Source organism: Myotis brandtii, unplaced genomic scaffold, assembly GCF_000412655.1.
Source record: "Myotis brandtii unplaced genomic scaffold, ASM41265v1 scaffold276, whole genome shotgun sequence".
NCBI lineage: Eukaryota > Metazoa > Chordata > Mammalia > Chiroptera > Vespertilionidae > Myotis > Myotis brandtii.
Window position 1 is genome coordinate 2588813 of NW_005360509.1, and position 20994 is coordinate 2609806.

The window sequence follows — 20994 nt, forward strand, 5'->3', positions numbered from 1 at the left end:
CCAGTGCACAAATTTTTGTTCACTGGGCCTCTAGTTTAAAATAAAAGGCTTTGACTGTCAAGGGTATTTGTGGCCAAGTGTGATCATCCAGCTTAATTTGGCATCTTGCTCTTTCATAGATCAGCACTTCTCAAACCAAAAGCCCCTAACCATGTGCTCTTCTAAGAAATGTTAAGGGGGGAAAATCCAGTTGTCAGGGTGAATGCTTTGTTTTAGTTTAGGAAATACTGATTCCCCTATTCCTAGCACATAGTGTAGAAGCTGACTAGAGTTAGGGGCACCAAGTGATTCCACCATTCATTTGACCCCATTTCTTCCTCTCCCCCCACCTTTTATTGTGAAAAGTTTTGTGCATATTTGAATGCTTTCACTCTTGCTCTGTCTCTGTCTCTTTGTCTCTCCACTCACAAAGTTTTTTATTGGTTTAAACCATTTGGAAACAAGATGCAGATATTATGTCATTTCACCTTTAAATACTCCAAGATACACTTTGCGTGGTTTTTTTAGTTGAATTTATTGGAGTGACATTGGTTGATGAAATTATATAGGTTTCAGGTGTACAATTCTATAATGTATCAACTGTATATTTGTATTGTGTGTTCACAATCCCAAGAAGATACACTTTTTAAGAATAAGAACCTTATCTAACTAACACAAACAATTGTCATGTTGAGGAATCCATATTCATATTTTCCTAAACATATCAAGAATAGCTTTTTACCGTTCTTTTCCAAACCAAGATCTCATCAAAGTTCATATGTTGCATTTTTAAACTTAGAATACCCTCCCTACACGCACACATGCGCGCGCGCGCGCACACACACACATACACACTCCCTCATACATAAACACACACTGCTACACTTTTTTCCTTCTCTACACTGAAGATATTGACCTTTTGAAGAGCCCAGTCAATTGTCTGGTATACTTTCTTACATTCTGGATAATCTGTTGTTTTTTCAAGATGACATCCTCATATTTTCTTCAACTGGAAGTTAGCTCTGTCCGATAGAAATGTAATATGGATTGCATATATAATTTTAAGTCTTCTCACAAAAGAGTAAAAAACAAGTGAACACATTTTACATACCTCACACCAGACTAGGGCAGTTCAAGTTCTCAGTAGCCACATGTGGCTGGTGACTATTATAGTGGGCTTAATTAGATTTGGGTTACATATTTTTTATTTTTGAATTGAAGATTACTTTATGGAATGACTTGGTACTTCATATTGAAGCTCATAATGTCTCACTATTAGTGATGCTAAATATGATCACTTGTTTAAGGTGATCATTGTCTGCCAAATTTATTTGTTGTAAAGGATTTTTGTCCTTTTGCAATTAGAAGGTAATACTTTGGCACTAAGTGAATACCCTATTCACCAACAACCTTCCCTTCATGGTTTTAGAATAATGGCTTCTTTCTTGATGCCAGTGATTTTGTCAAGCTTGGTCGTGCTTGATAAACTTCATTGTCAAATATAAATTATTTTTAGGGGCTAGGATTACTCATGTCAGCAAATGAAAGAATGAGTACATTAGCATATATTTATTGAGCAACTGTATAACACTGAATTTCACTTCCATTGGCATGGGTGGTTGAGAACCACAAATGAAAAGGTTATTTGACACTTTAAAAAATAAAGCCCAATTCAAATCATGATGATTGGTTTTATTGTTTGGAAACCTTTGCTTTCTTGCAGAGTTGTAAATGAAGAATAACTAACTTCTTTCTCTGATATGTTTTTCTTATAAAAACAGGTGTCCACAAGAGAAGCCAACACCAGGGACCTGACGATATTTACCTAGATGACTTAAAGGCTCTAGAACCTGAAGTTGCAGCTCTCTATTTCCCTAAAAGGTAGTGTGTTCCTTGTATATTGAAGGGTGAACAGCTCTGACATAGTATAGCTATTTCTAGAGTAAAACATTTAATCTGAGAAAAAGGAGCATGATGATGATATCCTTTAGCTAAGTTAGAGGATTGCTTCAGATTTAGAAGATTCTGAAATTGTGTGTGTGTTGATTTGACTGCAGTGATTTGAAACTAATAACAGCTATTTATGTAGAAATGTTTAGTGTAACAAGAAGAGGTACACTAGTTAATCCTACATATGGATATACAATGGGTCTGACTTCACATTAGCACTGTTATAGTATTAATGCAACTCAGCATGCTTAAGAAAATTCTTTAGCATTTGTCATTTCTTATATGTTTTAAAGATGATATATCTTTATTGAAAAACTTTTTACAAAGAATGCCTTCACTCCCTCACTGAGTCTGAGCTCCCATGCTTTTTCTGAATTCGAGCCTGAGTCTGGTGAGGCATCATTCCAGCTGGCCTCTGCACCCCATATCCTCTAGAGCTCTCCCCTCCTGTCTCTCTTCCTCTCGCTCCCTCATGATTTTCCCCTTAAATAACTCTAAAACTTCAGATAGAATATACTTGTACTGTTTCCGAAGTTCATTTTCATTCTTAGGTGAATTCCATTCCAATGTACTCTATGATTACAAAGAAAACACAAATTTTCTCATGGAAAGGATAGTTTGAATATTCTGAACTGTAGGCACACATACTTAGCACTTTTAAATAAATTATTGGAAAACATTTAAATTTTTATTTAAAATAGATGGGATCAATATGAAGATTATTTAAATTTTTGGCAGATGCTTTTGGAAGGTCCTTAAACTCCTTCCTACTAGCTCTCGAAATGTGTCTCAAATATTTACTTCATTTGAAGTAATAGTTGTGGTTTTTTAATATATTTTTATTGGTTTTAGAGAGAAAAGGAGAGCGAGAGAGAGATAGAAACAGCAATGATGAGAGAGAATCATTGCTCGGCTGCCTCCTACACACCCCCTACCTGGGAAGTGAGCCTGCAACCTGGGCATGTGCCCTGACTGGGAATCGAATCGTGATCTCCTAGTTCAGTGATGGCGAACCTTTTTAGCTCGGCGTGTGAGCATTTGGAAAAACCCTAACTTAACTCTGGTGCCGTGTCACATATAGAAATTTTTTTATATTTGCAACCATAGTAAAACAAAGACTTACATTTTTGATATTTATTTTATATATTTAAATGCCATTTAACAAGGAAAAATCAACCAAAAAAATGAGTTCGCGTGTCACCTCTGACACGCGTGTCATAGGTTCGCCATCACTGTCCTAGTTCATAGGTCAGTGCTCAACCACTGAGCCATGCTGGCCGGGCAGTAGTTGGGTTTTTAAGGTGAGAGAACTGAAATGCTCCATTTTTTTTTTCAATAAGAAAATTAAAATGTAAGCTGTCTTAGAATTAGTACTTTCTTTCAGATTTCTCAGTCCTTAATCATTTACTTACATCAAGATTCCTAAGATAGATTTCTTAGTTTCCCTTTTAAAAAATGGGGAAAGTGCCCTGGCCAGTGTGGCTCATTTGGTTGGGTGTCATCCCATGCACCAGAAAGTTGCCAGTTTGATTCCCAGTCAGGGCACATGCCTGGGTTGTGGGCTTAATCCCTGGATAGGGGGTGTGCAGGAGGCAGCCAATCCATGTTTTGCTCTCAAATCGATATTTCTCTCCCTCTCCCTTCCTCTCTCTCTAAAAAATCAATAAAAAAGATTTTTTTTTTAAAAATGGGGAAATAAGCAATAGAACCCTACTGTGCTCGATTATAATTTTACCATTATTCACTAGGTAAGTTTCTTACCTCATGAACGAATTATTTCTTGAGACATTTCATACATAATTAAAGATAGGGAGACTGTTGTAATGCTTATAAACATATATTTTGTTATGATTGTGTTTATTGTTATCTTGACTAAATATTCAGTATTCATAATTAAACTTTAAATCACATCACCCTTGTGGATTTGGTGACATGTTGAGTCAGGTGGCATCTTCCCTGTATTGGTTAAAAGTGACACTAGCTACTCTGATAAAACGCAAGACCCTAGTGGCTTCCCACGATAGAAGTTTGTTTCTTGCTCATGGTGATAATATAGTTGACTCTTGAACCATATGGGGGTTAGGGGTACCAACATATAAAATTCACATATAATTTTTTACTCCCCCAAAACTTAACTACAGTCATCCCTCCATAGGGATTGGTTCCAAGACCTACCCTGGATACCCAAATCTGCAGATGCTCAAGTCCCTTATATAAAATGGTATAAAATAGTGCATACCGTCAGCCCTCCTCGTCCCCAGAAAATACTGATTTTAATCCATGGTTGGTTGAATACATGGATGTGAAACCCAGGGACATGGAAGACTGACAAAATACCTCTTGAAAAGATCCATGTAAAGTGTATTGGTACTGTTCAAACCCATGTTGTTCAAGGGTCAACTATATTCCAGTGCTGGTGTTTGGTGGGAGGCCTTGCACCCAGGGATTCAGGAGCACAAACTCCTTCCATCTTCAGGTTCCATCAGCCCCTTAGGGACTCAGTAGGAAAAGGAGAGAGGATCACATGGGGTAGTTTATAGGGGCCAGGCTTGGGAAGGGCACAGCCCACCCCTTCTGTCCACATCAACAACTCATCTGGTCACATGGCCACACCATAATGGGATGTAGCTGTGTGCCCAGGATAAAGAGGAAACAGGTGTTTGTGAATACATAGCAACCTTCTGTTTGTGTTTTACCCATGGGGTCAGCCTTTCCCTTCAGCCCCAGCATAGCAGTAGGTTTTGCTGCCTTACATTGGCTTTGGCTTTTTCACCATTTCCAATGAAGAGAGTATTCTAAGTTAATTGCAGTGTTGTGATATTGTGCATTGTTATTAAGACAGAACATATCCAAAAACCTAAATCTTTTGTTGGTTCAGATGCAAAACTACAGTTTTTGAAACTGCTTTCTAGCTATGGCATATCTGTATTCTGCTGCCATCTACTGCTCAAATTTGAGGTTCTTTTCTGAAGATCTTATAACTACACTGGACTGTATATATTGATCACACACATTAAATATATTGGCTTTCTGAATAAAATAAAATAATTTGAAAATTCTAGAACAATAAATGTAACATCCATTCAAAGGGTGTAGAGCAATTAAATGTTCATGATAAAGAAACTTAAGGTGTCGTTTCCTTATTCTTTTTCTCTCAAATTTATGCTTGACTACAGTTTCCCTTTTCATCTCCTGAAATCTGGCTTCTGTGCCTATCATCTAGAAAAATGAAAATATTAAATAACCTTATATTTATTTCTGGCCCTCACACTAGTGTAAGGACAGTTTATTTTTAATTTATTTCTTAATGCATTTCTTTTCATGGTGGGTCTAGCCTCCTGAGACTTTCTCTTGCTTAACTTCTTTGTTCTGTTTTGTGGAATAAGATGAATTTAGATGAGACTTGTTTTTAAAAATAATACAGTCTTGAATTACAATAATTTCCTCCAGGATGTATATACTATCACAGCTTTTTCTAGGAAATTAGGATCAAAAGGTTTCCAAACATCAGATTTTTCTTAATTGCCCTGTCATTTTCATCATGGAAATATACATGAATGTTTAAAACTTTTATACTCCTTTAATTAAAATAAAAAAGGTTGTGGGTGAAATGTTTGTGTTATTGTGAATAACTTAATAGTTATTCACAATAGATTTTTGTGACATTTACTGTATTTTCAGTTAATTCCTCACTAGTGCTAATAATAGATTATTTTTAATATTATGACATAACTCTAAACACTGCTTAAGAAAAGCTTTGTCTGATTATAGTTCAATCTGTTGCTTTTTAAAGGGGATTTGTTAAAATCCCCTCAGAGAATCATGTAGTAAGCTAGGAATACAAGAAGCTGTAATAAAGCAAATCTTTTTCTCCCTGTTCCCTGCCCACAGTGAATCAGACCCTGGCTCCAGGCAGTGGCCTGAGTCTGACACACTCTCTGGTTCCCAGTCCCCACAGTCTGTGGGAAGCGCGGCTGCCGATAGTGGCACTGAGTGCCTCTCAGATTCTGCCATGGACTTGCCCGACGTCACCCTCTCCCTTTGTGGGGGCCTCAGTGAGAATGGAGAAATTTCTAAAGGTAAAGAATGGAGAAATTTCTAAAGGTACACTGGGCAGTCATGCCCTGTCTTCACTTGAGAGAGAAGCCTGGTCATCACTTGATTAAAAATCTACTATTAAGCTGTTTCAGAGTATTAAAATTTTTAAATCATCTTGTGCAGGTAACAGGTGTCTCCTTTTTTTTTCTCTTAATGTATTTTTTATTGTTGATAGTATTGCAGATATCTCCCATTCCCCCTCCCTCCCCTTTACCCTATTCTCCCAGCCCCTAACTACCCCCCAGGTCTTCACTATCCTATACAGGTGTCTCCTTTTACTGTAAGACCTTTAGCCCCTCACTTAAGGTACCTCATATGGGGTGACATCCTATATAATAAAAGGGTAATATGTAAATCAACTGAACAGTGGAATAACCAGTCGCTATGACGCACACTGACCATGGGGCAGACGCTCAATGCAGGAGCTGCCCCTTGGTGGTCAGTATGCTCCCACAGGGGGAGCACCGCTCAGCAAGAAGCCGGCTCATGGCTGATGAGTGCAGGGGCAGTGGTGGGAACCTCTCCCACCTCCACAACAGTGCTAAGGATGTCCGTGGGGAGCAGGCCTAAGCCATCAGTCAGACATCCCCTGAGGGCTCCCAGACTTCGAGAGGGCACAGGCCAGGCTGAGAGACCACCCGCCCTCCAGTGCACGAATCTCATGCACCAGGCCTCTGGTTACATATAAATGGCTTGGATGAGGAAGTGAGCCTTAAAGGCTCTCACTTCACATTAAGAGGTTGAGAGATCATGGGCTGCCCTGTGCCACGACCTTCACGGCGGGGTTCAGGATCAGAAGGAGGGGCCGATGCACAAATGAAAATGCTATACAAGAAATACGAATTTAGAAGGCATCGGGTAGAGACCTTCTTTCTTGAAGAGGCACACAGACTTCTGGCCTGGTCCACTATTTATTTACTTGAATACACATTTGCCCTTTAGCAATGCATACAGGCAGATCAAAGGTAAAGTTTGGTAAACAGCATAAGGATGATCAGGTTAGGAAATTGCCTTGAGCCATTGAGCCCACAGCAGGGCAATATTATGCTGATTTTTCCATTGGCCTTCCAAGGGGTCTTTTTGCATTTATATGCTAACTACTGTTTGCTTTAACCTCCGGCATTTCCCCCTTTTGGTTTTCTTAATAAAGCTTGAAAGGTGTATGCCCTCTGCAGGGCTTGAGTCCTTTTAAGACTTTTCATTCCGCATCTGCAGACTAGAATTAAATATATAAGAACAAGAATGAGACAATAGTGGTTATGCTAAAAGGCACATGTGGGAAGATCCAATGAAAAGGATTGAGTTCTGTCATGTCCTTTTAAAATTGTTGTCAGGCATTTAAGGAATTAGTCCATAAGTTTGCTTGGGGCTTCTGCTATTTGGGGCCAGAGCAGTCGTCTGTCTGCAGCCACAGATACAGGTTGAGGCTCCAGGTGCAAGGTCCTCATCAGTTGGGTCAATTCTTCTCTGCAGATTCATGTTGAAGTTTGATGTTTCTTGCAGGAATCCACACAGGCTTGGAGAAGTTTTCTGGAAATACACAAGCATATTCTCGACCAAAGGTTAATTAATAAAGGGTCGGAACCTTTCCATAAACTAGACTCAGGATTTTTCCATCTAACCAAACCATTTTCCTTTGGTTTATTTTGACACCAGTGTAATTCCATAGGTGTCTTGTCATCAGTGTTACAAGTGAAAAAATTTTAAAGTAATTAAGGCTTGATGTAGTCTACCTACAGGAGATTTCGCCAGCATCACTATTCCCCCTTTTTGTTTTTCAAGTTGGAATTTTAGCCACTGATATTGGCATTCTCTAATTGCCTGTCCTTGGGAATTATGTGGTATTCCTGTAATGTGCTGAATTTTTACAAAATTGCTGGAAATGAGTTTATGTAGGCTTATTGTCAGTTTTAATTTTTGGAATTCCTATGACGGCAAAAGTAGTTAGGCAATGATTAATGAAATGACCTGTTTTGCCGTTTCCCCTGTAGATGCGGTGGCCCATAGGACCTTTGAAAGGGTATCTACAGAGACATGCAATGCCCTGAGGCATCCAAAAGGAGTATAATGTGTTACATCCATTTGCCAGATATGTTCCCTTATCAATTCTCCAGGATTAATTCCTGTATTAGGCCTTTGAGGCAGATGTAACATATAAGTGGGACATTCCTTGACAATTTGTTTTGCCTGCTGTAATGAAACAATTAACTGATTCGCATATGTATTTCCTTTTGTTAAAGGACCTGGCAGGGTGGTATGAGTCCTAATATGAGTAATATAAAAGGGATACTGTCTTTGCTGTACAATTTGCTATATATGAGAAGCCAATATTTTATGAGCAATTGGTTCTAACAAGGTCCAAAGTAAAATTTGCATACATATGCAAATAAGCACTAGCCAAAAAGAATGCTGTCTAAAAGTAAATTTAAGCTTAAAAAGAAATTTTAAAATCTCTTCCGCTACTATTTACAAAGTAAACTAAAAATTATTATTCAAGCACTAAATCTGTAATCTTATTTTCCTAAAAGTCTCTGGCATATCTCTTTCTCCTGTTTTTTTGCTTGTTTGTTTTTAGCTGGGGGAGGCATGGTGAAGGAGGGAGAGGATAGAAATGTTCTTTCTTGTTCTGGGGAAAAACTTTTGACATAAAAAAGTCCTTTTTAAAAAGGACATACTTTATGCTATAATCTTTTCAGTGCATAGAGTGATATGATAATGTCATTTGGGAATTTATATAATCTCTAACCAAGTTAATTGTTATTTTACATTGCAGAAAAATTCATGGAGCATATCATCACTTATCATGAATTTGCAGAAAACCCTGGACTCATAGACAATCCTAACCTTGTAATACGGATATATAACCGGTAAATAGTCTTGCTTTTGTAATTGTTAAATACTTTCGCAAGGTTGTTTTCCAAGTGCTCTTTTTAACTATTACCATCTTTCTTGGTATAAAATACGTCATTTTATATAAATGAGCTAATGGGCAATGAAGCTTCAGCTTCTTTTCTGGTGATTAATCCTCACCTGAGCATATTTTCCCCCCTCGATTATTAGAGAAAGTGGAAGGGAGGGAGGGGGGGCAGGGGGAGAGAGAGACAGAGAGAGAGAGAGAGAGAAAGGGAAAGAAAGAAAAATATCAGTGTGAGAGAGACATGTTGATTGGTTGCCACCTTAACATCAGTGTGAGAGAGACATGTTGATTGGTTGCCACCTTTATGTGCCCTGACTGGGGCCAGGGATTGAACCTGCAAAGCAGGTAAGTGCCCTTGACTGGGAATCAAACCCAAGACCCTTTGGTGCACATGCTGATGCTCTAACCACTGAGAAATACCGGCCAGGACTTCAGCTTCATGTTTAAGTGGAGTATTAAAATGTTATTTTTGGTAGATATTACTGCTTCTCTGTTCAGAGACATTTCACCTGACAAAAAACTTAGCTGACAATCTTTGTACTGAGAAGAATAAGGAATTTTGTTACTTCTCGCTCCTCTTTTTTTTAAAAAAAATATTTTTATTGATTTCAGATAGGAAGAAAGAAGGAGATAGAAACATCAGTGATGAGAGAGAATAATTGATAGGCTGCCTCCTGCACGCCCCCTACTGGGGATCCAGCCCACAACCTGGGCATATGGCCTGACCGGGAATCGAGGAACAGTGATCTCCTGCTTCATAGGTCAACTCTCAACACTGAGCCATGCTATCTGGGTTTGCCTCCTTTCTTTCTTTTTTTTTTTTTTTAAATATATTTTTATTGATTTCAGAGAGGAAGGGAGAGGGAGAGAGAGATGAAAACATCAATGATGAGAGAGAATCATTGACTGGCTGCCTCCTGCATGCCCCCTACTGGGGACCAAGCCCACAACCCAGGCATGTGCCCTTGACCGGAATCGAACCCGGGACCTTTCAGTCCACAGACCGACGCTCTATCCACTGAGCCAAACTGGCTAGGGCTGCCTCTTTTCTTTATCTCTCTTTACCCCCTTCTCTCTCACTCCTCATTCTGTGTAATGGTTTTACATAATTTTTCTTTCTTACAGTTACTATAACTGGGCTTTGGCCGCTCCAATGATCCTTAGCTTGCAAGTATTCCAGAAGAGTTTGCCTAAGGTGAGTTGGTCTGCTGTTTGTTGTCTTTTCAAAAGTATCTACAGCATATAGTACTTAGAAAATTCCATATGTACATATTTCTAAACTGGGTACTTTTCAAAGTTTTATTTAATATTATAAAAGATCCAAAGAGTTCTGTGTGCCTACTCAAATGATCTCATGTCCAAAATCTAGGAAGTTACCTAGGCTGCCACATCATTGTCATTTTTACTAGGTATTTATACCATTTCCTGATTGTGTTTAAAAGTTCAGAGATTTTTCTAATTGTTAAATATAGAATGAATGGGAAAAAAAGGTCTTCTCATTAATATTGAAAGAAGCAGCAAGAAGAGGGTGATGTAGCCACCAAAAGCATGACATCAGTGCGATTGGGTCAAATTGTGGTTAATAAATTTTTGAGGGTTGCTTTGAATCTGTCCTGCAAGAAGACATCATCGGCCTAATTGGTCCTCATTGCTCAGTAGAGCGACATTTTCCAAGGGTAGAGACTTGAGAGCAGCGCACCTGCCAGCCCCTGAGGGGGCTGTTCCTACGTGGCCTGAAACCACTTGGTCTCATATCACATAACTGCCATGAAGCCAGGTTGCCATGAGACAGGACACTGTCCATCTTTCTGGTGTTAAAAACTCTAGAGGAGTTTCAGAGATGTGGAGATAGTTGCTCAGACTTCATGATAAGGCACTTCCTGCAGGCTAGTGGTAGAAAGTAGTTGGGTGCTTTGTGACTAACAGATTTCTAGACTAACCTAAGTTGATTGTTTCCAGGCCACAGTCGAGTCCTGGGTCAAAGATAAGATGCCAAAGAAATCTGGTCGCTGGTGGTTTTGGCGTAAGAGAGAAAGCATGACCAAACAGGTAACCAGCCTGGAAGTATCCTTTCCATAAGCTGAAAAGAAGTGAATCTTTGATTTTTTCAAAACACTGTCAAGCACAATAAAGCCCATTTAGGGTATATAAATTTACAGTAATAGTCACCATTGTTGCTATGTGCAGGTCCTATGCTAGGTGCTTTACATATGTTACCCCTGACCTTTACTATAGCCCAAGAGTATAGATGTTTGAGTTCGCATGTGTACAGGTAAGGAAAGTGGGCACAAAGAGGTGAAATTCCTTGACTGGGAAGGGACAGAGCTAGGGTTTGACCTTGAGATCAGTTTTAATGCCTGTGCTCTTTCCACTTCGCTGCAATAACTTCTAGTTAGAGCAAGAGCTTGTTGCCCTCCTACACAGGAAGTGGGGCATCAGTCACTTCTGTTCTGCAATCCCAGTGTCTCTGCTGTGGACCACTTGTGCTATATTTTGTGACTTGAAATGATGCTCTTTTAAAATTTTTCTTCTGGCTTTATAGTGACAGCTTTTGTGGAGCAGCATGTAACTTCTAAAGGGCGTCCCAAAATTCACGCAAGAAGTAATTTTGATAGAAAACACAGGTTTATAATTAAAAATTGTAAATTTTTTATTGATTCATAAAGTATACAGTATAGGGTTATGTATGGAATAGCATATCGGGTAAATGGCCTCCACGGCTTTGCTGGCACATATTTTCGAAGAAGAATGGTCCGATGATGCCTCCAGCCCAAAATCCGCACCAAACAGTGACACGTTGTGGATGCATTTGTTTCTCAACAATCACTCGTGGATTTTCTGAACCCCAAATGCGACAATTTTGTCGATTAACCAAGCCATCAAGATGAAAATGAGCCTCATCGAAATTCAGCCACATTTATGCAAAACGGTCATGGAAAATTTCAACAAAAGAGTGCGTATGTGCCAGCAAAGCCGTGGAGACCATTTACCCGATATGCTATTCCATACATAACCCTATACTGTATACTTTATGAAACAATAAAAAATTTACAATTTTTAATTATAAACCTGTGTTTTCTATCAAAATTACTTCTTGTGTGATTTTTGGGACAACCTTTATCTCAGGTTTCTGTCCTTTGGCTCAAACTAGAGAAAGTGTGTTTTCTTGAGCATTTTCAAGTTGTAGATTCAGAAAGTAGTTTTGCTTATTCTTGGCAAGGACTGCTGATGAATTTTTGTTTGTCGGTAGAGAGAAAAGCTGCACTTGACCATTATTATCTTGCTTTTTTAGCTGCCAGAGGCCAAGGAAGGAAAATCCGAGATGCCACCCACCAGTGACCTGCCATCAAGCACAAAGGAGCTGGCCAGTAGCAGGTGGGAACACCCTGTCTTTCCTCCAGGCTCACAGCACTTGGGCCACCCCTGCTTTGGTTATTGCATTCAGGTTGATTTGGGCGATTTTGTTTCATTTTTAGTTAGAAACATCTTTCTCCTATGGACATAGGTGAATAAGTGGCTTGTTTGTGCCACTCGGCTAGCAGATGATAACTTCTGCTTTTCTAAAAATAATACTCGCTTAAGCCCTGGCTAGGTAGGTCAGTTGGTTGGAGTGTTGTTCTGTACACCAGAAGGTGGCAGGTTCAAATCCCAGTCGGGTTGTGGTGCGTACAGAAGGCAGCCAATTGATGTTTCTCTCTCACATCAATGTTTCTCTCCCTCTCTCCCTCCCTATTTCCCTCCCTCTCCTCCTTTTCTCTCTCTAAAATCAGTGAACATATCCTTGAGCAAGAATTTAAACTATATTATTCAGTTAGGAAAGTAAGTAGCTCATCACTGCTTCCCAAATACCTTGCCCCTCCATCTGGGAGCCATGGAATCGATGCCTCTGAAATAAATATAGGCCTTTGGGAAGGGGGAATATTGAGGAGTCCTAAGATGGGCTGTCCCTGGTGCCCCTGCTCCCTGGTTTCCTTTCGAGCACAAAAGGGAGATATAAAAGAGAATCTCAGAGATTGTGGCTCTCTTTCATTTCTTGGAAGAAGTAGCACCCCTTTGGACATTCACATTGGCTTGCCTTTAGAGGAAGTGCCACCATATACCCCATTCTTCTTTCTGCCATCGATGTACTTTCCCCAGTCAGCTTCTTTTCTTCTTCTGTTCCCTAACTCTTTAGTTCGGTAGTCTGTGTGACAGTATACTCTTACTCTTTACCCCCTTCTGTTAAACAGTATGTTAGAAATCTTTCTTGTTAGTTTTTAAAATCAACATAAGCAAGTATATTTCCTTTTATTTGTACCTTTTGAAATATACGTATCTACTTTTATAAGTAGCATTCACTGGTCACAGCAGAAAATACCCAGTCATAGCTAGAAAGTAACCTCTGGCCAATCATGAGGGGGAGGAGGAAGGTGGCTTTATCACTTCATGAAATGAATATGCAGGCATGGAAGCAGGATGTGGGAGCGTGGCAGAGGGAAAAACTGTTTCCATTTCTAGAATAGATTTAGGATCTCTTTCTTCTTTTATCCTAAATGAAAAGCTCTTACCAATAAAACAGCTGCTGTCTCTTTAGTAACTGGGTTGATGTTGAATAGGTCAGCAGAGGATGACTCATCCAGTGACGAGGGGTCACAGGAGCTTCAAGAATCAGTCAAAATGGACCCCATCCCCACGGAGCCCCCGAGCCACAGCAGCACAACCTCATATAAGAAGTCTCTCCGCCTCTCCTCGGACCAGATCGTGAGTAGTGTGTGATCCATGTGGATTTGGTTGGATTATCTTAGTAACTGTTCAAGTTGACCTCCTTCCTCTTCTGTCCATTTGATCACGAGCCTCACACACACGACACTGTGTGTTTGTATAGATGTTTACGTATAAATGCTCACATAAATATCCACCTCCAGGGACCACCAGGATCACCTGGGGAACCTGAGATGTAGCTTCCTCCACCACCCCTGACCCTGCTACCTCAGTTTCTGGGAGTGAGCTGAGAAATCTGTATTTTTAACTTGTTTCCTCATGAATCTTAAACAGCTCTCTCATCACAGGGTCACCCACTGTTTCAAGAGCCACAACAATAGAGAATTATGTTTTCCTATTTAGACACAATTTCCCCTTTCCTATTTGTTTTTACTCCCTGCTTTCACCTGTTTTCAGTGTGAAATGGTTTTGCTGTGCCGCCAGTCTTAGGTATGGAGAAGGAGCGGAGAGGTTTTCTTTGTTTGGGGGATTAGAAAAGTCTCTTGGAATCCCAAGCACTGTTCAGGCAGTGGCTCCCTAGGCCCAGCTCATTGAGTGAGCCATCCTGTTTTGTAAACATTTAGACTCTGTGCCAAACTGTTTTCAGCTGATTTTTTAAAATTTTCAGTTATCTTGTTAATGTATTCCTTCCCATTTTTATGTATTCATACACATATATGTATATTTATACATTTTGGAGATTCGGTTGCTTTTCACTTACCATTATATCTTAGGCAATCTCTCAGTGACTACAAATTATTGGAAAATGTGACTTTTTGATGTGTGTAATTCCATCAGTTTTTAAAATTCTGCCTCTGCGGTTTTCTTTATTCTTCTACTTTTTATAAAAGGCAAAACTGAAGCTCCAAGATGGTCCAAATGATGTCGTGTTCAGTATTACAACCCAGTATCAAGGTACCTGCCGCTGTGCAGGGACCATTTACTTGTGGAACTGGAATGACAAGATCATCATTTCCGATATAGATGGAACAATAACCAAGTAAGCAGGGCCTCGTGGTGGGTGGCGGGGAGGAGGCGCAGGTCAGGCAGTGTGCAGTGGGCTGGAGTGGGGAGGCAGGTTTCCTCAGTAAGCACCCAGCTCGTGGTCATCATCAGGAGGGTTTTTTAAACTATATACACTGAGACATCCCGAGTGCAGTCCACACATGGATGGAGGGGATGGGTGGAGCCATACAAACGTAATGTCGAAAATAACTTTTGGAGATATTTAGTTATTTCGTTTCTAAATTTTGGCATTAAAAAAACTGAGAAGCTATTGAGATTAAGAAAGAGAAAAAGGGCCGAACCGGTTTGGCTCAGTGGATAGAGCGTCGGCCTGCGGACTCAAGGGTCCTAGGTTCGATTCCGGTCAAGGGCATGTACCTTGGTTGCGGGCACATCCCCACTGGGGGGCGTGCAGGAGGCAGCTGATCGATCTCTCTCATCGATGTTTCTAACTCTCTATCCCTCTCCCTTCTTCTCTGTAAAAAAATCAAATATATTTAAAAAAAAAAAAAGAAAGAGAAAAAGGTGTGTAGTTGTAAATTATCTCTGAAAATGAACAGCTGGCTGTCATGTCTGATTCTATTTTCAGAAGCTCCTCAGTGGTGTATTTGCAGGAGACTGCCTCACTGTAAATTGCCCTGTCAGTTGTCTTGCCCCTCTACCCAGTGCTTTTTGGCAGCTGGTATATAACTAAAAAGGAAAACACTTGGCTTTTATATGCTTGATTCCCAATACCTTTTCCTATTTTTACCCTCTTAGGTCTGATGCTTTGGGACAGATTCTTCCACAGCTGGGTAAAGACTGGACTCATCAGGGTATTGCAAAGCTCTACCATGCCATCAACGAGTAGGTCTCCTGTCCCACCTGCTAATGTGCTCTAGAATTTTGCTTTAAGAACTTTTGAAAAATAGCGTACATGGAAATCACGTGTGTTCATGATCCAGCTATGACCACTCTTTCCCACTCACACAAAGGAAAGTGGCAGCCAACATCTATCATCTCATTCTCACAATGCTATGAATTTTAGGCACTATCTATATTTATACTTATAGCTATAATTGGGTTTTTAGCTTATAATGTAACAAGCTGATTTTCAGTTTTGCTTTATTAGGTACTTGGCTACTTTTAAATTGGGTATTTCTTTGAGGAGGTCATGCATACATGCATGGGGGCATCATTTCACTCCTGGGGTCTTCTATGCCAGTGCAGCAGAGAACAAACAGTGCCATGGCCTTCATGGGACCCTAATACATATGAGTTAAATTGACTTGAAAAATTAGTGTCTTAAACATTAGTTGAGGATGCCCTAATATGAAAATTATGTCAGTCACCAAGGTATAATTTTGTTCCTTGGCTTATAGAATGGCTTGCCTTCTGCAAATTGTCTTTATAAATAAGATATTTTGTGTCTGTCCTGTATAGCAGATCATTTAAAGATAGTCTAAGATTTTTGTCTGTTCTGTAGTCTGCCTTTCATTGGACTATATGATGAATATACATCAGTACTTGTAAACTTAGCATAATCCCTAGTTGCATATACCTTCATTTTCCCCCGTGGTGTTTTCCATGGAAAGGTGAAATCTTTATAATCCTGTTTTTCTGTTAAATTCAATAATTTGATTTTCACAATAAATGGGAGGATCTCTATTTGGATCTTTTACAAGAAAAGTGCTTCTTTTTTTCTCCCGCCTTTACCCAAAGCACAATGGGCTAAATAAGACACATTCTCTTTCAGGAATGGCTACAAGTTTCTGTACTGCTCTGCTCGTGCCATCGGCATGGCCGACATGACCCGTGGCTACCTGCACTGGGTCAACGACAAGGGCACGATCTTGCCCCGGGGCCCTCTGATGCTGTCCCCCAGCAGCTTGTTCTCTGCCTTCCACAGGTAACTCCCAGCAGGCAGCCCCTCTGAGTGTGTGGGAGGGGGTGCTGGGGCCTGAATGGACTGTGTGAGGATGGGTGTCAGGCTTGTAGAAAGGGATTGTATCTGTTTCAGAGCTTGTCATAGTTCTTTGGCTTCCCCATAGCATTCTTTTTAAAAATGTTTTTATTGATTTTAGAGAAAGAGGAAGGGAGAGGGAGAGAGAGAAACATTGATTGGTTGCCTCCTGTATGTGACCCTCCCTGGAATTAAACCCAAAACCTGGGTATGTGCCCTGACCTGGAATCAAACCAGTGACCTATTGGTGCATGGGACAGTGCTCAACCACTGAGCCACACCAGCCAGGTCTCCCCCATAGCATTCTAAGTCACAGCTCACCTGGTCTATATCAAGCATGGTCAAGGAAAGTTAAGTTCTAGGAGTGACCATTTTCTCTTTCCCCAAACCCCATCAAATATTCGTAGTTATCAGATTGACTGGCAGAGAAGGAAAGAGACCAGTTACATTTTTAAAATGCGTGGTCATGCACTCTAAAATTTTTCAGTACCATACACCAGGGAATACTACCATTTTGAATTTGGTGACTTTATTTGAATTTTCCCCCCCTAGGGAAGTGATAGAAAAGAAACCAGAGAAATTCAAAATTGAGTGTCTAAATGATATCAAGAATCTGTTTGCCCCATCTAAGCAGCCCTTTTATGCTGCCTTTGGAAACCGTCCAAATGTAAGTGTCTCCTTTGGGCTGCACATTCTGATGTGGTGGGTAATATTGAGGGGAGTGTATTTTTAGGGTGTTAGCTATGTCATAATTCTCAAATGAATTTTATAGGCAAAATGCATGTCTATCCTGATAAATAGGTTTTCACTTTATCTATTCCAAATTCTTAGAGTAATTGGGGAGATCCTGGAAGTGGAGATCTGCCCCAGAATTTTGGTATATGATGAAGGGCACTTTCTCTTTGTTTCTGTGGCTTCAATTCCTATTTCCTCAGGTGGTTAAGCCGTGTCCTTAGATCCACCCCAGAACCATGGCATGAGTGCTCATCCTTAATTGACACTTTCCTGACCTGCCTTAGAGGGGCCTTCAGATCCCGCAGGCATGCAGAAGGGCTGCTTCCTGGCCTCTGGTGGGCAGTGGAGCTCCTCTTGCTTCAGGGTGCCACTGGCATCTCCTTGGCGCCCACATTTCCTGAATCCCCCAGCACTCTCTGGGTTTGGCTCCACTTTTTGTTTGGATTTGTCTAAAGCTCAGTTTCAGTGGCAAAGCTCCACTTAGAGGGGCCTTCAGATCCCTCAGGCATGCAGAAGGGCTGCTTCCTGGCCTCTGGTGGGCAGTGGAGCTCCTCTTGCTTCAGGGTGCCACTGGCATCTCCTTGGCGCCCACATTTCCTGAATCCCCCAGCACTCTCTGGGTTTGGCTCCACTTTTTGTTTGGATTTGTCTAAAGCTCAGTTTCAGTGGCAAAGCTACATGGTGCCCAGTTCTGCCTGTTTTCCGTAGAGACGGTCTTTTGTTTGTGCAGTTCTGGCTCACAAGGAACTGGAGAAGCAATGCCTAATTTCTCCTCCCTATAATCCTCCTCCTTCATGTTTTCTTCTCCAGGACGTTTATGCTTACATACAAGTTGGAGTTCCAGACTGCAGAATATTCACTGTGAACCCCAAGGGTGAATTAATTCAAGAAAGGACCAAAGGAAACAAGTCATCGTAAGTGTGTTCCCATTTCTCAGCCTCGTGCTGTGCAGCCAGGGTGACAGACAGATACTAAGGATCGGGCCTTGCTCAAAGTGTCAGAATCACCACTGCCTTTGAAGGTTTTCCTCATTGCCTGGGTATTTTCCCCTCTATTTATGGGATTGCTGATTCTCTTTGTGCCCAGGGAAGGGATGGAGACCTGTCTCAGATCCTACCCATATGAGGAATCTGAATAACTAGCTTTACAATCTATAGTATTGTGCTCTTAAATCAACTTCACAGTAAGAGTCTGTGCTTTTCTTCTCCAATCCCTTCTAGGTATCACAGACTGAGTGAGCTCGTGGAGCATGTGTTCCCACTTCTCAACAAGGAACAGAATTCTGCCTTTCCATGCCCAGAGTTCAGCTCCTTCTGCTACTGGCGGGACCCGATCCCCAAAGTGGACCTGGACGACCTGGCCTGAGGCAGCCCCTCTGGGAGGTCCGAAGTCTCCCGCCTTGCAGCTAGGGAAGGTGACCGGCACTTCTGCTGGACAGAGGACACTGGGATCCCCTCCCAGCCACAGGTGTGGGGCAAGACCTATGTTGACAGCTAGGTACCAGCAGGGACAAGGAGAACTTGTGGAGCAGGAACTGCCCTCTCCTTCACCCTCCTGGGCTTGGCAGAGTTACAGCTCAGTGCCTCAGCAGAATTGAGGGCAGCTCGGACCTGAGGTCGAAGACCTAGGCTCCTGTCACTGGTCGGTTCTCATGCACACTCTGTGTCAGGTTGTGTGCTGGGTGCTCCTTTAATTGCATAATTTAAAAAGAAGTAAAAAGAAGCTAAATTAGAGTGGACCAAAATATTGCACAAAGTAAAGTGTTATAATTTCCACTGGGCAGTTGAAAGTGTTTCTCTGTAAAACCAGGGCTTTATTAAGGGGTTCTGGGTCCACCGAGCTGCTTCAGGTCCCATGAATGATGTTGGCTCAAACCGCTTGCTCACGTTTCTTCTGTGGGTTCCTCCTTCCCTGCTACACTGAAACAAGACGGCTGCTGGGGCCACTCATCCCACCCCACAGATATGGGCTCCTGGGGAGGAAAAGCCACCTTCTCATCTGTGACTGCTCCATGATGTGAACCTAGCAAGAAGAAACGGTTTTGCAAGATATGTTTTATGTCTGTAAGAATAGGAATAATAGTGAGTGTTGGTTAAGCAGCAAAGAACAGCTGTTTTCAGGGAGGCCTTGGAAATGCAGATGTGCACTTACTATGGCTCCTGAGAAGGGTCCTTCTCTCCACCTGCCTGCCCCTCAGTTTCTCAGCCTGGTTGTACTGAGTTCGGGTCAGAGTCCAAGCAGACAGCACCGGGGAAGGCTTCTGTCCTGTAAGCTGAGGCCTGGAGAAATCAGGTTGGGTGTTGACAATCAACTCAGTACTAAAATCAACAGAACTGTTGGAGAGGAAGCTTTCAGGGGACCAAAAATGACCACACAGCCCTCTTGGTGAGAAAGCAGTGAGCCGAGTTCCAGAGCAGAGTGAGAACTGCAGGTCCAGGCACCACCCCGCTCAGGATGGTTTCCATTTCCACCTCTGCTTCCCCCTGTGCTTGTTTTGGGGGGCTCTCCTTATTTTTGTTTACTCCACCCAAAATAATGCTGATGTAAAGATGGAGAAATGGGGGTGGTTATTTTTCCAGATTGGAGAGTTGAAAGTCCCTCCTGTAGCTCAGCCATTTTTCCTAGTGCGTTTGGATGCAGAGACAATGGCGAAGGCCCTTGAATGCGGTTCTCAGTGGCAGAACCTGGAGAGGCACGTTCCCAGAGGGGAAACAGCACACACTTCCTCCAGCGCAAACTTTCCCGCCTTCAATAGGTCGGGGTCTAATTGTTTAATGAGTTTCTTTATGTACAGTAGGTTAGGGAAACTAGGTTATGTTTTTATGAAGTTCTTCCCAGTTAGTGAATTAAATTCCTGGTAGAGTGGCCATTACTTGATTTCATAGATGCCATCAGTGTGTCCTCGACTGTATTTGCTTTAGAAGAACTTTATGTGCTTGACCTGAGCCTCTGCACATGTGCAGTATGAAGTATCTTAATATATATCTTTTGTAGAGAGCTTTTGACTAGACAGTTTCTTTCTCTCTGGACACATGGGCCTATCTAGAAGGTTCACTGTAGGAACCCGGGTCTCCCAGTTCTGTGTTGAGGGCGGCTGATCCCTTTGTCCGGGTGTCCGTAAGCACTAGACTGTCATTTCCTTGCTGTAGACTGATCCAGTGGGTACATACACTAATTAACATATCTTTTTCCTTATTTAAAGGAGTCCCTCTTGCTGAAAAGTAGATGATTGCTATTATTGTAGTGTGGTAAAAGTATTGTTTGTGCTGAAAACCCATTGCCATTTGGTACAAATGACGTGTATTCTTTCTGTGAAAGAGAGATGCCCTTGAGTGTGTTTGTACACAGACCCTTACGAAGGTGAGTGAATGAAGAAGCATTAGCCTTGCGCTGCTTTCGGTGATGGATGGTATCACGGGGAGATTGCAGGCAGATCGGGCTCTTTTAAGTCATTCTCTCAGTTGCTTCACTGGTGAAACAGCCATGGCCCCTTCCCTCTTTCCAGCTCAGTCTGACTTTAGTATCGGCGTTGATGTCCGTGTGGTGAAGCTCGTGCGGCTGTGGCATCGGCATCTGCATCTTCCCAGGCATTAGGAAGTGCACGTGTGGGCCCACAGCGTGCCTGTGT

The 20994-nt window shown here is 41.5% G+C and overlaps 1 protein-coding gene across 3 annotated transcripts in view; it reads left to right on the forward strand.

The window, feature by feature from the left end:
• The window catches only part of LPIN2 (lipin 2), an 88740-nt gene extending 68009 nt beyond the window's left edge, over positions 1-20731 (forward strand). For all 3 annotated transcript variants that reach the window (XM_005868743.2, XM_014541681.1, XM_014541682.1), the window contains 13 exons: positions 1761-1860; positions 5821-6008; positions 8801-8894; positions 10070-10139; positions 10904-10993; positions 12237-12319; positions 13540-13684; positions 14536-14684; positions 15449-15535; positions 16425-16577; positions 17184-17298; positions 18177-18280; positions 18587-20731. In XM_005868743.2, the coding sequence (XP_005868805.1) occupies positions 1761-1860; positions 5821-6008; positions 8801-8894; positions 10070-10139; positions 10904-10993; positions 12237-12319; positions 13540-13684; positions 14536-14684; positions 15449-15535; positions 16425-16577; positions 17184-17298; positions 18177-18280; positions 18587-18731 (1523 nt within the window). In that variant the 3' untranslated portion in view covers positions 18732-20731. The remainder of the gene's footprint in view (positions 1-1760; positions 1861-5820; positions 6009-8800; positions 8895-10069; positions 10140-10903; positions 10994-12236; positions 12320-13539; positions 13685-14535; positions 14685-15448; positions 15536-16424; positions 16578-17183; positions 17299-18176; positions 18281-18586) is intronic.
• Positions 20732-20994: the final 263 nt, after the last annotated feature.